A 22,209-nucleotide genomic window follows, 5' to 3' on the forward strand; every position below is an offset into this window, starting at 1 on the left:
GACATTTGATTAAGGCTTTTTTAAGTGCACAAATTTTAGTCTGGCACACTCCTCTCAGACTTCACAAGATTGTGAAAACAAACTCCAGAGGACACGTCAGGTAAATCTTCTAAGGGAACAGTATACTTTAAAATGTCCTTTACATCACCCTGGCTACTTTGTTTCACTATCTTAACAATAAAACGAAAACATGGTACAAGGCAGGGGTTCTCAACTGGTTTGGCCATGGGACCCACAATTTTGCATGGTCATCAAGCTGCGACCCAAATCTTTAGGAACTATAATATAATTTTAGGAATTATAATTCATTTGTATTTATTTATGAACAATTTACAAGTAGTAAAATCACCAATACTTACAAATAAACTAAACTTTATCTCTGTCATTTAACAAAATGCATCAAAATATAGTAATATTATAGAGTAAAAATGTCAAATATTGTAAACAGTGGTTAGGGTAAGGAAAGGTTCAGTTACTATTAACTAAACTGAACTGTTGATAAAACGTTAACACTGATCCTGTTGATCAGAACAAACCAGCAGATTAAAGTAAAATGATTTAAATAATCATAACCATTTTTATAATAATTGTGTGGGCTTTCTTGGCCTTTGCTACACGATGAGCACAGTAAGATGCCTGTACTTGAACATGAAGATGTTAGGCACTTTTGTGAGAGATCTAGTCGTCTTTGAAAATAGTCCACAGGTTTGTCCTTGCAACTGGGATGTCATATGTAGTAAAAGCACCTCAATAATATTACACACTGAGGTTTTAAGCCTCCAAACTTTACATATTCGGGATCATACTTTTTATTTATTTTTTTGTATAATTTCTTTGCTGCTTTTTTCCCTTACTTTCTTTGTCTTTCAATTGCAAGTTTCTTTCAATTATAAGGGTAATTGTGAAAGTTTAACTAGCAAAACTTGTAAACTTTGCTACACAAATATTTTTTAGGTAGTTTTATCTGATAATTAATATGTGATGACGTATGTATTTATATTCTCTTTATGAGTTCTTAAGATGTGCATTATTTGTGTATTATTCTCTTAAAATGTGCATTATTCATGCGTTAATCTCTTAAAATGTGCATTATTTGGTTTAATTAAATGTTACAGAAACCCCCAAGTACTTTTTTTTTTTTTAGATTTTAACAAATTTGTGTGTGTTGAGCATCAGTTAATACAATGTTAGCACCTGGTAGCTTTAATTGTGTGGAAAACTGGATAATTTTGAGCTTTTGTCAGCTAATTTCATCTTCTGGGTTTAAATTGATTTTTGGGGCAGGATCAAAATCGTCGCTGTAGTGCAAAACTGCAATTGCAAAGATGACGCGTTGGTTTCTCATTATTATTCATAGCGGAGTTTTCTTATCCTATGAGAAGAGCCGGCTTCTTAATTATTTATGACTGTCAGGGCCGATACAGCAAAGCTGTTTGTGTGCAGCAAGCATTTTTGTCAGGAGAGCAGTACGAGTTTGGTGGAGAATGTGGAGAATATGGTGCAGTTCGTTCACATTTAGACACATCGCCGTGCTGCTGTGTTCGACTAAATCCTCCAGATTACCAGCAGGGCTAATGGTTAAAAAAGGCAGGGCAAGAGACCTGCTGCACTGAGTCTGCATTCAGACCCGGGGATTGAGGGAGAAGTTCTCATTTATAGTGTTTATATAAACACGATTATCTTTATAATGATATAAATTGTGGTTGTGTGTATATGAAATTACAACTGTAGCAGGGCATTAAATTTTATTTCTTTGCATTTTAACTTTGTAAACTATAAAATCATGGTTTTGTGTTTTATTTGAGAGGGTGCTCGCTGCAGAGCCGTTTGAGGAGAGCTGAGCTCCAGCGAGGGGGAGCATGAGCTGTCGCTCCTCCTCCTGTAAGCTGTTTTAATGCGTAAACCAACCCCACCCCTAACCCTACCCCCAGTGACATCACTCGTAGAAGAAGTGCAAAAAAGGTGGAGCTCAAGCTTAAGCTCCCCCTCGCTGGAGCTCACCTCTCCTCAAATGGCTCTGCAGCGAGCACCACTTGTTTTATTTTGTGAGCCAACTGACAACAGTTGTTAATTGCTCCCTGCCTTCTCCCCTGCTTTGCTGGCCACGCACACTCCTCCCTCTGATCGCGGAACTCCGCGCCCATTATAATGCATTTTTTGAAAAAAATTTTGAGGTAGACTTAAACCGAAAGTGGGGGGTGTCATGGCCCTTTAAATGATACAAAATAAACATCTATGCTCTTTGAGTTAATTGAAAGCCTTGTTGTGTTATCCAACTCATGCAGTGGGGAAGTTCTTACTGTCATATAAACAATATAAATGCAGTTTTGAAGAAATTTGTGGAGCTCTCGGCATTTACAGTTTCATTGCAGCTTTACTTATCATTGTTTTTACTCTTTTTATAGTATCAAATGACTAGAGGTAACCATATTGCTGGTGGATGACATTGTTTCAAACTGGAATCTACTATTTGTGCAAGTTATGAAAAAGAAATAATGAATTAATAATTGTGTTTCACAGATGAGAAACATCACAGAGACACTGATGAAGCCATTAGAAAACTTTCGAAAAGAGCATCTTGGCTCAGCAAAGGTAAATTCGGTTTCAGATCATCTCTCATTATTTATTAAATATAGGATGTTTGCACTAGAGGAAGTGAAAACAAATGTTTATATATGAAGAGTTCAGATGCAAAAACCTCTAAGTGTCATCTGAATTTTTTTTCTAATATTAGCATATTTCTCAGTATCCTTTGTCTTGATTTAGTAATTTTACTTTTATGGTAAAGAATAGGTTATTTTCATCACTTTTAACATGAAATAACTGAACATAAACATAAGAGGCTGAATAAAATGCTCATTGTAGAAGAGAATTCCAGATGACACTTAGAGGTTTTTGCATCTGAACTCATCATATATACATAGTATATAGTTCCTTGTAAAAAAATATATATAAATACATATACTCTTCTAGTTCCACGTATTCAAAATAGCAAGTTCCTCCATTTTATATTTTCTTTTGCTGTCTTCAGGCAGAGAGAAAGAAGTATGAGAAGGAAACAGAGAAGTACTACAGCTCCCTTGAGAAACTTTTGAACATGTCAGCGAAGAAGAAGGAGCCACAATTACAGGAGGTACTTCACATGTCATCCTTTCCACAGTGGTTTTATCTGTATTTCTGTTAAAAGATTTAAAAACTTTAGGGCCAGTGGATTCTAATATTCAGTAGTGTTAACTGAAGCTTCTAGTAGATACCTTTCTTTCTTTCTTTCTTTCTTTCTTTCTTTCTTTCTTTCTTTCTTTCTTTCTTTCTTTCTTTCTTTCTTTCTTTCTTTCTTTCTTTCTTTCTTTCTTTCTTTTCTTCTTTCTTTCTTCCTTCCTTCTTTCTTAACAAACTTTAGGACATTTTTGAGTGGACTCAACTTTCAACCCAATTACTCTTTCTTACTTTCTTTTCTTCGCCTTTTTCCTGGTTTTTTCTTTTATTCATTTTTTTCTTTTCTTGGCTTTCTTTCTTCGATTTCTTTTCTTACTTCGCCTATTTCCTTTGCTTTTCTTTCTTTCTTTCTTTCTTTCTTTCTTTCTTTCTTTCTTTCTTTCTTTCTTTCTTTCTTTCTTTCTTTCTTTCTTTCTTTCTTTCTTTCGTTCTTTCTTTCTTTCTTTCGTTCTTTCGTTCTTTCTTTCTTTCTTTCTTTCGTTCTTTCTTTCTTTCTTTCTTTTCTTATTTGCTTCTTTTTTCTTTGCTTTCCTTTAATTTTTCTCTTCCCTTCTCTAAAAAAGTTAACTCAACTTAAAATAAATTACTTTTTTCCTTCTTTTCTTTGCTTTTTTTTCTCTTCGCTTTTTTTCTTGAACTTTCTTTCTTTCTTTTCTACACTTTCTTTTCTTCACTTTATTTATTTTTAGTTTTTTTCTGTCTTTGCTTTCCTTCACTTGCATGCTTTTCTTTCTTTTCTTTGCTTTTTCTTTTCTTCGCTTTCTTTCTTTTTTCTTTGCATTTTATTTTTTTCTTCACTTTTTTTCTTTTCTTTATTTTCTTTTTTTAGCTTTTTTCGTTGCTTTCCTTCACTTGCATGCTTTTCTTTGCTTTTTCTTTCTTTTCTTTGCCTTTTCTTTCTTTTCTTGGCTTTTCTCTGTTAAAAAAAAAAAAGTTGACTCAACTTATAATTTTAGGGCAACACACTTCAGAATATTTTGAGTTGACTCAACTTTCAACCCAATTATTGCACTTGACTCAATTTGAGTTAACTGTTGCCTTGATTTTAAGTCGAGTTGACTTTTTTTACAGCGTTCTCTCTGTCTTTAATTTCTTTAATTTTTTGGTCTTTACTTTGCTTCTTTCTTTTCATTTCTTTCTTTCTTTCTTTCTTTCTTTCTTTCTTTCTTTCTTTCTTTCTTTTCATTGCTTTCTTGCTTTCTTTCTTTTCTACTATGCTTAAGAAGCAAGGCATTTTAACTAATGACTCTCAAGCATGGGAAAAGTAAAAGTGGGCATGATATTGCTCTGCTAAAGTCTTGACTGGGCAGTGTCTGAAGAACATGACCTTTTAAGGCATGCCCACCAAGCCTGTATGCTTGTATACATTGAGCATAAAAAGCATTGGAGACTGTTGATATATTTATAGTGGGCCATTATGTTCCTGTAGACCACTTGATGTATGTGTTTTGGTCTAGGGCAGTGGGATGTTTAAAGTCCTAGATGCCTAGAACAAAGGACAGCTGAGGTGACTGCTCTGTTGTTCTCTAACTCATGAGACACTTAAGTTATTATAGGCCGAGTACACAATGCCTTCAATTTAATGTGTTTAAGGAAGGATATTTTTGTCATTCTTTGTAATGAAGCACAACAAATTGTTCCATATGTGCCACCAGATCACAACTTTTGGCTAATGCATTACACTTTCTTTAACATCCTGTAGCATGCACACAAAAACATTATATCTGTTGCTTGTTCGGACTACTTATTTAAAACGAGCTAAAACAGCACAATTATTCAGTTTGGTTTAAGAAAACATAATTGTTTATGTTTAATATATTTAAACTGGTAACAAATAAGAAGTTAACGTAATTTCTTTATGTTGTCCTAACACAAATTCACAGTGTGGAACCCAGCATTTTTTATAGTGTAAATGTTTTGTATTTAACTTGATATATCAAATAAAATGTTTTATTTATTTATTTTATTATTATTATTTTTTTTTGTCACTTACATCTTGAGACCACTGCATTCAGCAACTGGCCAATTAAAGATTGTTTAATGAATGTTAAGTATACAATCATTATCATTGAAGTACTATGGTAGTTTATCAGTAGTTTTTATTTTTTCTTCTTAGATTTCAATTTTAGCTTTAGTTAAAGAGTTAGTTCACCCAAAAAATAAAGTCACCCACCCTCATACAGTATCATTCCAAACTCATCCGTGCACTGAATGAACCAGAATGTTTTCTGTTAATTTTAATATATATATTTTTCTTTTTTTTATTATTATTATTTTGAACAATCTGAAACCATAGCTCTCAGATTTTATATTAAAAAGTTTTTACATTTTTGTGTTAACTAACCCTTTAACGTTTTTATCATGTGTATTTTTTATACATAAATTAAACTTTTTATATTTTGAAGCAAGTTAAGTGACACTTTTGTATTTTTGTTGTATGACTGCTTACAAACCAACTCTTTTGAAAAGAAAGCTTATGAGTTTGCTGCTCTGATTGCGTTCTCCCTGCACAATTGCATGATACGTACATTAGCAGTTGTATCCAAATCATCATCACACTGTCGTACCCTAAATATTTTGTTGACAGAACGGTGTCTTCGTTGGCATGCAAAGGTTATTCTATAACAAATGCAAACATGGACAAGCTGCAGTACCACAAAGGTATTTTATTTTCAATAGCGTATCATTGTATAAATGCTCTATTTGTACTAATATATTATTTACTTTCTCAAGCAGATGTTCCATTAATAGAAAGTTATAGTAAAACTTATTTAACTAGACTATTACATACTCCGGATTGGGCTATCATTTTCAACCTGTCGTTTTTATACATCCTGACGTCTATTAGCTACGACATCACTTTTACAACATTTCTGTTGAACTTTTGACATAAAAAACAACTAAAACTAATATAACCAAAACTAAAAAATGCTTAATTTTTATCAACTGTGTTTTGTTAGGTTCTAGTACATTAATCAAGCTTTTCCATTTTGCTGTAAATTAAGTGACACTTAAGTGTATTAGCGTTCTGTGACTGCATGCAAACAGATTCTTTTGAGAAAAAAGCTTTTTAGTTTGCCTCTTTGATTGCATTCGCTGTGCACAATTAAACTGCATGCACATTCCCAGTTGTATCTAAACCATCATCACACATGTGCAGTCAAACACGGGCAAGCTGCTGTACCCCAAAGGTACAATATTTTCACAATACTTTTTTTAAAAGCGTACCATTGTATAAATGCTCTACTTGCACCAATATAGTATATTCTTTCTCAAGCAAAAATTTCCAGTAATAAAAAGGGATAGTGTTAAAAAAACTTATTTAACTGGACCATTACATACTCCGCATTGGGCCATCATTTTGTAACTTTTAGATTTATCCTATCTTTTATTAGCAAATACCTAACATTTACACTATTACACCAAGTAGCTAACACTATTTTAACTGGGCAAGTTGTTGTTTCTGTATTTCAAAGAAGACAGAAAAAGAGAAAGGGAATATTAAATGAGAAAACAGTGGGTGTGGCTTGTTTTTGTTGAATAGATGTTGTAGAGTAGGCATTTCATTCAGAAAGATTGGGGAAAAAAAAAAAAAAAAAAAACAGACACCTTTATCTCACCATTTCGCTTTGCTGTCATGTCTCTGTCAAAACTGACAGTTGGGGTGTATGTTAACTACGCCCAATACCCTAAACAGATGCAATCTAAGAATTTAACTGAAAATAAACAAGTTGATTTTCATATTTTAGTTTTAGATTACTACATTTTTTATCTTAATGACATCAGCAGATAATTCACCACAAAACTAGCAAAAATCATTATGGTTAGTATTGTGTGCTTTAAGAGTTTTATTTCTGCATGTAAAGACACTTTAAACCTAATGTTTTTTTTAGTTATTGTTATATATATTCTTTAAAGTCATATACTGTTGCTAACATTACTGTGATTTACTGTATCTGCACAACTAATTAACTATTTATCAATTAATTAACTATTTTACAGTAATTTCCTTTGTTGGTTACATTGTCATCACACTTTGCACAATTACTTCCATTTTCAAAAGATGGCCCTCTGTGTTTTAACCCAGGTTGACACAGAAAAAAGACAACTTTTGGAAAAACCCATTTGGCCATCAGCCTGCTTTAAGTCTTCCCCTTTTTTCCTTCAATCTTTAATCTGAACTGTAAAGCTTTTTTTGTCTTTGTCTGTCCATCATGTAGGCTGATGTGTCGGTGGAACTGATGCGACAGCACTTTCAGGAGACCTCTCTAGAGTATGTTTGCAAACTGCAGGAGATACAGGAGAGGAAGAAGTTTGAGTGTGTTGAACCTGTAAGTGCACGACCCATCATCCTCATGGTCATTGAACCTAATCGATTTCTTCATTGTTTGCTGATGGATTTAGCTGTAGGGGGAAAAACTCACACACATTTGATAAAATATACAGTTTAAGTCAGAATTATTAGTGCCCCATATATTATTATATATATATATATATATATATATATATATATATATATATATATATATATATATATATATATATATAAATATATAAATATATATATATATATATATATATATATATATATATATATAAATATATATATATATATATATATATAAATATATATATATATATATATAAATATATAAATATATATATATATATTTATATATTTATATATATATATATATATATATATATATATATATATATATATATATATATATATATATATATATATATATACACACACACACACACACACACACAATTTCTGTTTAATGGAAATGCTTTTTCAGCGGGTTTCTTAACAAAAATGGTTCTAATAACTCATTTCTAATAACTGATTTCTTTTTTCTTTGCCTTGATGATAGTACGTATTATTTTACTAGATATTTTGCAAGATAATAATATTCAGCTTATATTGCAATTAAAAGGCTTAACTAAGTTAATTAGGCGTGTTAGAGAACTTGGGTAAATCATTGTATAACATTGTTTTGTTCTGTAGACCATTGAAAAAATAAATTGCTTAAGGGGGCTAATAATACTGACCTTAAAATGGTTTAAAAAAACAAAACTTCTTTTATTATAGCCGAAATTAAACAAATTAGATTTTCTCCAAATGAAAAATTCCTTGCTCTTTTAAACATCATTTGGAAAATATTTGAAAAAGAATAAAAAAAAGCTCAGGAGGGCAAATACTTTTGACTTCATCTGTACCTGCAATAATTTGAGGTAAATATATAGTCCAAGAATAAATGTTGTGAATTTCATGTTATACATACACAATATTATTGTGCGTGCGTGCGTGCGTGCGTGCGTGCGTGCGTGCGTGCGTGCGTGCGTGCGTGTGTGTGTGCGTGTGTGTGTGCGTGTGTGTGTGCGTGTGTGTGTGCGTGTGTGTGTGCGTGTGTGTGCATGTATGTGTGCGTGCATGCAGGTGTGTGTGTGTGAGTGTGTAATTTTGACGTTACTTACGGCATCAAACAGAATGACAAAAATAAGGGCCAAGCTTGGATTGGCATACTAGTAGGGTTGTCGCAATATCATTAATTAACCTTATGATGCTATACCAGCTGAAGGTATATATTTGCACCTCACTTCACCTAAAATGTATTAATTATTTTTGTTTGTTTTGTAGATAACTGACCAACACAAAATACATTAAAGTAAAGAGACAAATTATACAGAGTGAAATTTGATACAAAGAAGCATTTTTCCAACAAAATTAGGCTATTTGAAGTGGTCAAAAAGGGTTTCAATGTTTCCTCTTGCTATTTTTTGCCTTTGATTGTCAGGTAACAGTCCAAAGTAATTCAAAGTTTCACTTTGTGATTCGTTCTTTTAAAAAAGATTGTCACGGTTGTAGTTACTAAATCATATTAAGAAGAACAGAACTGAAGTGTTAGGAAACGTGCAATAGGCTATAAAGGCGCATATTCTATACAGTTTAGCAACCTTAAAGAGCTCCACAGACTATTAAAATCAAATGGCCAATTGTTGCACAGACCTTTGCAACATTATCTATTGTAAATAAACCATTAATAACGATACTACCGTTTACAAACTACAGAGGCACCATCAGTATTTTGGAGACATAGTATCGCAAATTTACAACAGTACCGGTAAAAGGTGCAACCCCCTGCATTGTTGTATAAAATTTTTGGTATTTAGTACATATTGTACTGTATGTATGTAAAGTTTGGTTACAAAGAAATAAATTAACATTATCACAAATAAAAGTAACTTTTTAAATAAATAATTGTTTGTATTAGATGCAGATAGTTATACCAAAGTAATATAGTTAACAAGGTCTACAAACCTGCTTGTGATCAGTATTTTTTTTCAAAACTAAATGCAATGACAATGTTGATTTCTTAGCTTTACTCCTTTTTTAGGAATCATTTTATGTTGATTTGTTGTCAAATAACATTGTCTCAATATAATCAGTGTTGACACAATTTTGATGCTTAATGTCTGTGTAAAAAAAGTTCAAAAGGAAGGAATTACTCATACTAACCTTTTGCAATTATGTTAGAAATGGTTTTGTCACTTTTGATCAACTCAATGAATTTTTGCTTAAAAGATAAGAGTAATTGCATTTGGTACAATTGTACAAAACCCACTTTTAAAAAAGGGTGTGTCTAAGCTATTTGCAAGCAGGTCTGTTTGGACAAGTATTCTTTCTAATTTACCCACAACGTCACATGGTTTGATGGATTGCATAAGCAAATTGGTTTCCTTTATGTGGAATCTTACTATTTTAGCAGAGCAAATATTTACCAGATTGCAGTTTATGGACACACACATTGTTTTCTTCTTTTATTGAATCTTTGACTTGATTTAGACACTAAGATTGATTGTGTTTTCATATGCATTTCGCCTTTACCCTTTCTGTGCAGATGCTGGCATTCTTTCAGACTGTATTTACCTTCTATCATCAGGGATACGAGTTGGCCAAAGACTTTGACCATTACAAAAAGGCACTCCAAATCAATATTCAAAATGTAAGTAAAAATGACTGTTTTAAAAGGCAAAACAAACATTTAAATAGTTTTTTTTTTATTATTTGCTCAAAAAAAAAAAAAAAAAAAAAAAAAAAAATATATATATATATATATATATATATATATATATACAATATATACATACATATTTTTACAACTACTTAATCAAAACAAATGCTGATTGATTTATCACCTTCATTCGGTTAACATTATTGGCTCACAGATTGACATGGTAAGAGAGTGGCGGAGACAGGATACAGCGGCATTTTGAGGGGGCCAAGGTTTCCAAGGGAAACTTTAAGGCCTTTGTTTGTATTGACCTTCCATTGTGTTTTACTTCTAAGCCGGAAGTTTGAAAGTCGACTTCCTCCTGCTGTCCTGTGTGATTGGACCACCTCGCTGTCCACATTGGTGCTTTTTGTTTTGTTTTAGATCAGCTATAAATCAGTTGTGATGGTCAGGGTCAGAGTTCTGATGATTTATAGTTTAAAAAGATGTACCTTAGATTAGCATCTTTGATGGGATTTCCAAGAAATTTCCAAGATGGGGATTTACACTGCGCACAATATATGATCCTGGACCACAAAACCAGTCTTATTTAGCACAGGTGTTTTTGGCAAGAGTCACAAATACATTAAAGATGTGTCAAAAATATTATTATTTTTTTTTTAATTCCAAAAATCAGAAAAAAAAGGTAAAAATTATGTTCTATAAGTGTATTTTGTAATTTTCCTACTGTAAATATATGAAAACTCAGTTGTAAATCACTTAATATAGGTAAGTTAAAGGTTAATTTCTTAATATTTAGATTTTTTTAACCCTCAGAATCCAAAGTTTTCAAATGGTTTTTTCTCAGCTAATATAAACACGTACCGGCCATTTTATTAGGCACACCTTTCCAACTACTACTTAATGCAGATTTTCTAATCAGCCAGTTGGCAACTCAGTGCATTTAGTCATGTAGACATGGTCAAGATGATCTGCTGCAGCTCAAACTAAGCATCAGAATGGGGAAGAAAGGTGATTTAAGTGACTTTGAATATGACATGGTTGTTGGTGCAAGACGGGCTGATCTGAGTGTTTCAGAAACTGCTGATCTACTGGGATTTTCATGCACAACCATCTCTAGAATTAACAGAGAGCGGTCCAGAGGTCAGAGGAGAATGGCCAGACTTGTTCGAGCTTATAGAAAGGCAAAAGTAACTCAAATGACCACTCGTTACAGTCAGCTAAGAACAGAAAACTGAGGCTACAATTTGCACAGGCTCACCAAAATTGGCCAACAGAAGATTAGAAAAACATTGCCAGGTCTGAGCCTCGATTTCTGCTGCGACATTCGGAGTATTAGGTGTAATGATGTGAGGAATATTTTCTTGACACTCTTTGGACCCATTAGTACCAATTGAGCAGCATGACAACAGCCACAGCCTACCTGAGTATTGTTGCTGACCATTATCACTTAATGACCACAGTGTGCCCATCTTCTTAAGGCTACTTCTAGCAGGATAACACTCCATATCATAAAGCGCAAATCATCTCAGACTGGTTTCTTGAGCATGACAATTAGTGCACTGTACTCAAATGGCCTCCACAGTCACCAGAACTCAATTTAATAGAGAGCCTTTAGGATGTGGTGGAACAGGAAATTTCCATAATGGATGTGCAGCTGACAAATCTGCATCAACTGCGTGATGCTATCATGTCAATATGGACCAAAATCTATAAGGAATATTCCCAGTACTTTGTTGAATCTATACCATGAAGGATTAAGGCTGTTCTGAAGGCAAAAGTGGGTACTAGTAAGGTGTACCTAATAAAGTGGACGGTGAGTGTAGCTAATACATAATATAAATAATTCCATCTCAGATGAATAGTAACCCATATTAACAAATCAAACATCAATGAAAAGCATTTTTATTCAACTTTCAAGTGATGTATAAATCTGAATGTAAATAAATGGCCTGTTTTTGTGGTCCTGGTTTTATTAAATTCTCTGTTTAGCAAACCCTCACAGAATCTGTAAAGCTTTGTTCTCCTTTTATGTTATTTTATTTTGATGCATCTATTTGCAGACACGGAATCGTTTTGAGGGCACGCGCTCCGAGGTGTTCGAGTTAATGAAGAGAATCAAAGAGTCGCCACAGGATTATAGACAGACGAGCCCTATCAGCAGCGAGGGCTATCTTTATGTCCAGGAGAAACGTACGATGGTTCACTTTCATGATAGGACTCTGTAGGAGGCCTATTACCTTCTGCTGACTTCTGCTGTCATATCTTAGCTACATTGTTGGTTTAATTCTTGCCATTTCTGCAGGACCTCCACCTTTCGGATCCAGCTGGGTGAAACGCTATTCCACATTTGTCAAAGAACAGAAGATTCTACATATGAAGACGTTTGACCAGAGATCAGGAGGGAAGCTTGTAAGGGATCATCACATTGCACGTTTTATAAAAATGTCAATTTATAGCTAATTCTTCATTCATGTTATTATTCTGCTTTATCTTTTTCAGGGTGAGACCGAGTCTGTTACACTTAAATCTTGTGTTCGCAAAACCACAGATGCTCTCGACAGACGGTTCTGCCTAGACATTGAGATCACAGATCGGTATGTTGGGTAGATGGTCAAGGGGATTCTGAGTTTCTGGATGAGCCTGTGTTATTCTGCCATTATTATTTTGGGTTAGCATACCTTGGAATGTCATGACTGACCAATCAGAATTGAGTATTTCAGACAGCCATTTAATAAATCATGATCATGAACATGCACAGTATTGATATCATTGGCGCTTCAACATTTTAAAAATATTCAGATTGTTGGATTAACAGTGGTTGTTCATCACAGCACCAAATGTTTAATGACTTGATAGGTGATTTATTTTCAAGCATTAACATTTTCACTTTAATTTGGCATGCAACACTAAACATTCGATGGCTATTTACTGGCTTTTTGTTCATTAAATTTGTACAGTAAGGTTCCCTTTGTTAGCAGATCAGTTAATTTAATCGAAGTCAGTAGTAATGACTGCAATGCATAGTAAATATGCTCTTAGCAACTAAACCCTGATGAACTTTGTGCTATCCGTTGAAACTAAAGCTCTAAAAAAGAGGTCCAAAAACATAGTTGAGCATGTGCGTCTCTCTTTATCTACTTTTTTTTCTTAATTATTCTCAGTATTGCTAATTTTTCAAAATATTTAATGAACGCGATGGCAGTCCATCTATTTCATGCGATGGATGGATGGATGGATGGATGGATGGATGGATGGATAGATAGATAGATGGATGGATGGATGGATGGATGGATGGATGGATGGATAGATAGATAGATAGATAGATAGATAGATAGATAGATAGATAGATAGATAGATAGATAGATAGATAGATAGATAGATAGATAGATAGATAGATAGATAGATAGATAGATAGATAGATAGATAGATAGATAGATAGATAGATAGATAGATAGAAAACAAGAAACATCACAAGAACTTCATCATTGTTAAAAGCTATGAGCTTAACTTAATAAAAAAACAAGAAAGAAAAAATAACAGTACTGTAAATCCTTCTGTTGCTCCTGAGTTTGAGATGACTGAGATTAACTGGTCTCAGATGTCAGAGAATAAGGAAAATCAAAATATTGTGATCATCCAGGATACACAAGGAGTTCTCATTAATCAAAACCAAAGCTGACCCGGGCAGAGTGTATGGTGAACGTTTATCATGTTCGTCTTGAGGCTGGTTAGTGGAATCTTTCGAGCATCACATCAGCACATCAGAATGTTTCCAAATTAGGAGAGGATTCATTCTCAATGAAAATATGCTTTTATGATCCAGCGTATTTTCAGGTAAAAAAAGATATGCAGACGTCATGTCCTTTTTGAAATTGATTTGACAGGTTCATTTAACAGCAATCAAGTAATAAAAATAAAACAAAAACAAATAGGCATTTAAAAAAAGGAATGTAATTTACCACAAAACCAGTAATCTACAAAAAATAAATAGTACTGTACAGTTTTTGTATTTTGTATTTTTAAGTAATTTTGAGTGAGTGAGTGAGTGTTATTTTTTTCTCCCCCTAGACCGGGCACAGTGCTGACAGTCCAGGCACTCTCAGAAGATGACCACAAATTCTGGATGCATGCGATGGGAGGAAAAGAACCAGTGCGTCTATTTTTATTGCATTTTTATTTTTATTTTATTTTAAAGTCAAATTTAACATATACATTCATTTAAAGCAATTTCCCAGGGTCTGTTCTTCGTACGTCCATTACTCAATTATTTGGACTTGACTATTTGACATGATCCAGGATCGTTTTGTTCTCCAAAAGTCATCCAAGAGTTGTTTTCATAGCAACAACATGACAACAGCTCAGTCTAACCTGGTCTGGAGCAGCAGCTTATTTTATAAACAGGATTAGATCTGGTCATTTCAAGCAAAGGTAATACTGAAAGTATGTACCAAATGCTGATGGTTTCTTACAGTAGTAACCTAGAGGTTATATACACGGTTACTATGAATTGTATGTAATTTTGCTCACATGGATAATTGAATATTATTCAGATGATGTCATTACGCTGATGTGCTGTCAGCCAATCGTTGCATCTCAGATCAGTTCATCCAGACAGTTTAATCTGATGAACTTGTTTGAAGAACCAAATTAGCCGGAGACCAGTAATCATGATTAAAAGATATAGGATCTGCCAAATTATCTTAGATCATTTAATCGAGGTAAGAAGAATGGACCCCTGGCCTGAATAATAGTTTAAACAAACTATTTTTACATTGTTATTTTTATATTTGTTTATAAACAAATAAATAAGCCCAAAAGCTTCAATTTATTTAAGTTATTTATTTTTTTAATGTTCATTATTGTTTATTTATATTATGCTCATTTACAACAGTATTCTGGTCTGAATAATAGTTAACACTACCAATTTTTACATTGTTACATAATACTCTTTTCTGTTCATCAAAACATACATAAATGAATGAATGAATGAATAAATAAATAAATAAATAAATAAATAAATAAATAAATAAGATAAAAATCTGCAATTTATGTAAGTTTTTAATTTATTTATTTTTACTTTTTTTATTTAACATAAATGTTCACTTAAAACAGTTTAGTGACCGGAATAATAGTTAACACAACCAATTTTTACATTGTAACAAAATACTCTTTTCTGTTCATCAAAACATAAATAAATAACCCACTGCATTTTCTTATGCTGAATGATTCATTACTCTCCTTATCCATCAACCAAAAAAGGACTCAAAAAAGAAACTATGCTGAAACTATGGCTAAAATTATCTGCTCCAACTGATTTGTCCTGGAGGCTATATCTACTGGACATTATTAGTCTGGAATACACCACAGCCAAAATAAATGGAGCCAGTAAAAAAAAAAACTGTACAGTTTTGGTCAAATATAAGAGGGACTGTATCATTTATGTTTCAAACTTGATTTTTTTCTTATTTTTTCAATATTGCTGTTTTTATTTTTATTTTACATATTTTGTTGGGTGGATCTCGGACTTTGTTCAAAATCAAAATGTTTAATAAAAAAAATAATAAATAAATAAATAAATAGGCTCAAAAGCTGCAGTTTATTTAAATAAGTTTTAATTCATTTATTTTTCATTTATTTATTTATTATTATTTTTATTTTTTTTTACTTAACATATGCTTATTTAAAACAGTTTCCTGGCCTGACTAATAGTTAACACCACAAATCTTTACATTGTTACAAAATACTCTTCTATGCAATAATTAATTAAAAACCTCAAAAGCTGCAGTTTTTATTTATTTTTTACTTTTTACATTTTTATAAAGTATTCTTTTCTATTCATCAAATTATAAATAAATAAATACACATTAATTAATTACATTTAATTTTTTATTTTTTTTCAATATTACATTTTATTATTTTACAGTATGTTTGATGAATGCAGCCTGGTGAGCATTAAAGACTTAAAAAGACACACATAGTCCCTAGCATTTTCAACAGTAGTTAACTGTAACGTGTTTAATGTTAAATAGTAGTCTCTTGTTTGGTTTATAAATTGTGCTCCGTTTGCTGTGGTGTTTCATGTGGGTCTGGTTTGTGTTTTCTGATGTTTATCTCTCTCACGCAGATGCAGTGTCTCAACCGGACACATTCAAGAGAAAGAGGAAGTAAGAGACCAAATTAACATCAAACTTCATAGTTTATGAGTAATGCTTATACGCATTCTAATGAAATATGTGTGTATTTCCGTAGTTGACGCACAGTTGGATGACGTGGGAATAAGCTTTGTGAAAAACTCAATAAATGCCATTGAAGCCAGAGGTAAGTCTTTGCTGTGAATATTAAATGTGAAAATAATATTTCAATTAAAGATAATAAACAGAAGCAAAATGTATCAGGCAGGATGTGTATTTTCTGTCAGCAAAGGAAGTCCCATTTGCACATGGTTTATTTAATGTAGTAACACCATGTAAACACTAGAGGGCAGAATTATCTAGCAGATTTTCTCAGCTAACGCTAAAAACATGTTGGGATTTGTTCAGGAGATATGTTGGTGCACTTCTGATTAGTTTGGTGCTTCAGCTGGAATGTGTGTGTGTATGTATTGCCAATCTAACACGGCAAAATAATGTGTTTGTTGTTACAGGTATTAATGATCAAGGTCTGTACAGAGTGGTCGGAGTCAGTTCAAAAGTACAGAAGCTTCTCAGTTTAATGATTGGTAAGTCGATCCTCATGTGGTTGCTTATAATTGTTGCTCAGATTTAGGTCATTTACTTTGAAAACTTGTCGAGTCTCATTGGCGTTCAGACATTTAGCTAGTCTGGTGTCTGTCCGAGTGTCCTTTTGTCCTGTCCTTTCCGTGACACCTGACTCCATTACAGCAGGCAGGCAATCAGATTTCCGGACTCTCTCTCTCTCTCTCTCTCTCTCTCTCTCTTTCTCTCTCTCTCTCTCTCTCTCTCTCTCTCTTTCTCTCGCTCTCTCTCTCTCTCTCTCTCTCTCTCTCTATCTCTCTCTCTCTCACACACACACAATTCAATTCAAACTTGATGACAAATGTTGTGGCAAATCATTTGTAATGATTATATAAAATCGAACATATTACAATACATAACATAGTTGTAATGAAAAACTAATAATAATAATACTAATGAAATACAACAACAATACTACCAATACTACAACTACTTCTACTACTACTAATAATAATAATATTAATACAATAATAAACACAACAACAATAATAATAATAATAATAATAATACATATTTAACAATCAACATTCTAGGATTAATTTATAAAAATCTAGAAGTGTGGACATTTAAGTTTGTGTGTGTGTGTGTGTCTGTGAGCGAGTGGACATCACTGATGTTTTTATTGGCCTTTTTTCTGTTTTTGTGACACAACAATGATTTGTGGCACTAGTAGAATATCACACTGTTAACAAGGCAGTCTTCCACACAATTTTTTCATGTTGTTCCAACTCAAATTAAGTTAATTAGTTTTGAGAATATTAAGTGTATTGAACAATGAACAATTAAGAACAGCAACGGTTTACATTAGTAGTTAACTCTTTATCTACTAAGCATTAACTTGACTAGACGTTAGTAAGCAGTTTATAAACACAGCTACAAATACTGCACTGTAAAACCCAAAAAGTTAAGGTAACCCAGACCATTTTAGGTCATTTAAGTCTAAAAACGAATTCTAATGAGTAATGTGAACTTAATACATTTGAGTAAAAGAAGCAATTTGAGCACAGTAAAACCCTATAACTGAGGAGAACTCAAACCAACTGATTGCTGTAAAACTCAATAAGTTAAGGCAACTAAAAACGTTTGAGGAAACCGATTGCTACAAACCATTTGAGTTAAAAAAAAAAAAAACTAATCTGTATGAATACTGTGAATTTATTCCATTTAAGTTGAAGTAATGAGGTAATTAACTCATTATCTTCAACAATGAGTTCAAAACTCGGGTTAAAAAAGGGACTAAGCCAAGAATAAAATGAATGAATGAATGAATGAATGAATGAATGAATGAATGATAATAAAAAATGGTAAGTAAATGTTGACATAATTTTGCGGTGAACTATCCCTTTAAATTTGTACAATTAGGAATTCGCTGTTTTATTAATCACACCCTTCCTAGATAAAAAGATGAAAATTATTGTTTCCTGCATTAGAACATTTTTAAACCATTTTTGTCCACTTTGAGATTCACAAAAAAAGAAAATTCAGGGTTTATATATTTAACACAATCAAAATCTTCTAACTTAATATGTTATTGGAAGTTGCTATAATGCTTACTAAAATCATTATATTTATAAACTTGAATCTCTTCATTGCCAAGGAAATTTCATATTAAAGAGGTGGTCCAGAGTGTATTTTAAGGCTTATTTATGTTAAGAAATAAAGATACAAGATGCAAGATCCAAAAGATACAAGATGCATAAGATGCAAAGAAATGTGTGCTCATTCTTCAGTTGTAAAAAAAAAAATTAAATAAATAAAATCACATATTTTTTTCTTTAAGCTTACTTTTATTATTTACCATTCTAAAGTTAGGACTATTTATGCTTTATGAATCCCTTATAAATGACAATTAAAGGCTTTATGACTTTATTAAATGACTTTATTCATTTCTATTCATTTGAAGATACACAAATGAAACCGTATTAAATGAAAAATAAATCTTTGCAATCTTACTAAAAATACAGTTGCTGTGCCGTTTAAACATCGCTAAATAACTTTGAAATGTTGTATCAGAATATATTGGTAAATTAATATATTGTTTAAGATTGCAAACATTTATAGTTCATTTGATACTGAGCTTTTAAAGTGATTTACAAAGCATAAATATTCCACAATTTAGGTCACAAAGCTGCATGAAGTTAAGTTAATAAAGCTTTTTTTAACATACAAAGTAATCATAACTGTATGCCAGATTAATAAGATATATAAATGTTGACTTGAAAAGTTTTTTTAATCATTTACAAACTCATTCTGAATGATTCTAAAAGCCACCAACCACTTTTAAATACAAATGGTTTGTAAATAATGCAATCCTGAATTTAGTAATAAACTATTAAATAGTCAAAAACTATACAAATACAATAATTAAACATATAAATATGCTTATAAGTCAGGAATACAGCATTTGTATTTGTGTTTATAAACTGCTAACATCTTTTAATGTAGAGTTAATGCTTAACAGATAATGAATTAACTACTTGCTAATGATTAATAGACGATTCATAGTGTTACCATAATTTTATTTTTAGTACATTTAGAATGTAAATAAATGAAATAAATGAAAAATAGGTATTTTAAAACCTTTCTTTCTTCCTATCTCTCTCTTTCATACTGTCACATTTCCATAATCCTATTTCACCTCCCCCAAAAACCCAACACACTCTGATCACCATCTCTCACACTATCATCATCATCATCATCATCATCTCATCTCTCTCTTACCAAGAGTTCTGTCCCATGCTCAGCTTTTTTTCTTTTGCTCTTTCTGTCGTTCTTTCTCGCTTTCACAACTACTTTCGCTCTCTCTCTCTCTCCTGCAGTCTTAGCATGAGCTGGTGTCTCTCTGCTCTGAATGCTAAACGCTGTGTCGAGTCGGCAGGCTGCCTGAGCCCCTGCTGCTACATGAACTCAGCCACTCCAGAGTCTAATAGCCATTAACACTCTATACGGGTCCACTGTCCTCATCTGAGAACAGCCTGCCTCACCATCCTCAAACCTGCCAAACCTCCAGAGCAGAACTCCATCTCATTTTCAAATTCAGACCACTGTCGTTCACATCCAGGCATTCTGTTCATTTCAAGGGATAGTTTGCACCAATATGTAACTGCTGCAATCATTTATTCACCCTTGTTTATTCCAGAATTATTGATACATTTCTTTGTAGATAATAATAATATTAATAATAATAATAATAATCTTCAAATTTGTACCATTGAGTTTTGTATTATTGTTTTTTACTCCCTCCAAAATGAAAATAAATGTTTTCTGCAGTAGAACATTAATCTAAATTTTTAAGCCATTTTTGGACCTTAATGGCTAAAAGCACTTTGATAGTTACAAAAGAAAAAAATTAAGCGTTTATATATTTAACCCAATCAAAATCTTACAACTAAATATGTTATTTTGACTTGCTATAATGCTAATTAAAATCAATATATTTATAAACTTCTATCACATTATTGCCAAGGAAATGTCATATTAAAGGGGTGGTTCAGAATGTATTTTTAAAGCTTGGTAGGTGTTTATAAGATGCAATGTGTGGTCATGCTTAACCTGTAGAAAATCATGTTACTTTTTCACATATCTTACTTTGATTATATACAGCTACTCTAGCATATTTCCTAGTTCGTCTGAAGGCCCGCCCTAAAGAAACTCTGATTTGTCAGCTATCATAATGTGCTATGAATTGTGGACTGGCTCAGCATCACCAGAAAAAGCGTCATGCCCCTACAAGCACGCGCTTTGCCTCTGCCCTGTATATAGTCAGTGTAGATGTATCAGTTTGACCCTAAATTATACAGAAAAGGAAGAGGACACTGCTGAACCTCATGACTGCTCTCTAAAATTAAATCTGAACAGCGTGTTTCATATATATTTAAAATAAACATGTGTAAGCTTCTTCTATGGTTGCAGCTGAAACATCTTCCCTGTGGAGTTTTTAGCCGAATCCAGCACTGAACAGGGAGAGATTCTGGAAGCTGTCCTTTGTCAAATGCTGGAGTTTTATATATATACTATATGCTTACAATTTAATTTTAATTAGGTTCCAGAAAATTATAAAAAAAAAATATATATATATATATATATATATATATGTGTATATATATATGTGTATATATATATATATATATATATATATATATATATATATATATATATATATATATATATATATATATATATTTTTTTTTTTTTATAATTTTCTGGAACCTAATTAAAATTAAATTGTAAGCACTTCTCTCTTTGTGTCGCACAAACATAAAACAAGCTCTGTGAAAATAGCAGCATTTGGACGACATTTTTAATTGATTAGATTAATTTGCTTTAAAATTAAAGTGCCTCTGGTCACGCGCCATTACTGCGCGGGGTGTATGCACGTAACCTGAATCGTTTGGGATCTCACTAACCCAGATGTATTCTTTTGTTGTCTCCAAACTTTGTTCGCTATAGGCTTTGCTAAGCTAACTCTGTAAAAGCCAATGTCTCCCTTTGCATTAAACTTTGAGCGTCTTACATTCAGAGATGTTGTTTATGTCCACACAGCTACATTACACATGAACTAAAGTTTAAAATAAGATATCGTAGTGGACCACCCCTTTAATTTAATTGTAGATTGTTTTTTGAAGAACACTTAATAATGCAAAAAATATACATTTTATAAAATTACTAAAATGATTACTACATTTAAGAGGAAAATGTTAAATATAAAATACCGAAGGATCATCAATTCAAACTATGAGTAAAAAAATGTGTTTTAACAATACTAAATCACAGCTTTAAGGTCTACATAAATATGTTGTTGTAACTTGGAATAAAATACAAGCTAGCTGAAATTTGAACGTATAAAAATGTGTTATTAAACTATTTAAAAATGTTATATTTTTAATAACAATCATCTCACAAAACAATCTCTCAAAAAAAATCTTACATTTTTGTCTAGTTTTAGCTTGTTTTGAAATAAAAAAGCTTGTTTTTGTACACTCTATTAACATTTCATATAAAAATAATAAAAGTAATTAATAATTAAATTACTACAATTAAGAAACATTTTAATTCTGAATTAAAAGTATTGCACCAATACTGAAATCACAGCTTTAAGGTCTATGCAGTTATGCAGATAGAGATAATGTAATGATTGAACAAAATTATATTAGTGTTCAGATGAGTCAGTTGCAAAGCTGTTTAATCATACCACTAAATTAAAAGCTTGCTTG

General features: G+C 32.2%; 1 protein-coding gene across 1 annotated transcript in view; it reads left to right on the forward strand.

The window, feature by feature from the left end:
* Nucleotides 1-22,209, forward strand: part of arhgap10 (Rho GTPase activating protein 10) — a 130,820-nt gene that overhangs the window by 46,162 nt on the left and 62,449 nt on the right. Inside the window, 11 exon segments of the mRNA NM_001045250.1 lie at nt 2,521-2,592; nt 3,032-3,133; nt 7,437-7,547; nt 10,125-10,229; nt 12,302-12,431; nt 12,544-12,650; nt 12,741-12,835; nt 14,310-14,391; nt 16,366-16,405; nt 16,491-16,559; nt 16,885-16,959. Of these exon segments, the coding sequence (NP_001038715.1) occupies nt 2,521-2,592; nt 3,032-3,133; nt 7,437-7,547; nt 10,125-10,229; nt 12,302-12,431; nt 12,544-12,650; nt 12,741-12,835; nt 14,310-14,391; nt 16,366-16,405; nt 16,491-16,559; nt 16,885-16,959 (988 nt within the window).

Source organism: Danio rerio, chromosome 1, assembly GCF_049306965.1.
Source record: "Danio rerio strain Tuebingen ecotype United States chromosome 1, GRCz12tu, whole genome shotgun sequence".
NCBI classification, from domain to species: Eukaryota; Metazoa; Chordata; class Actinopteri; order Cypriniformes; family Danionidae; genus Danio; species Danio rerio.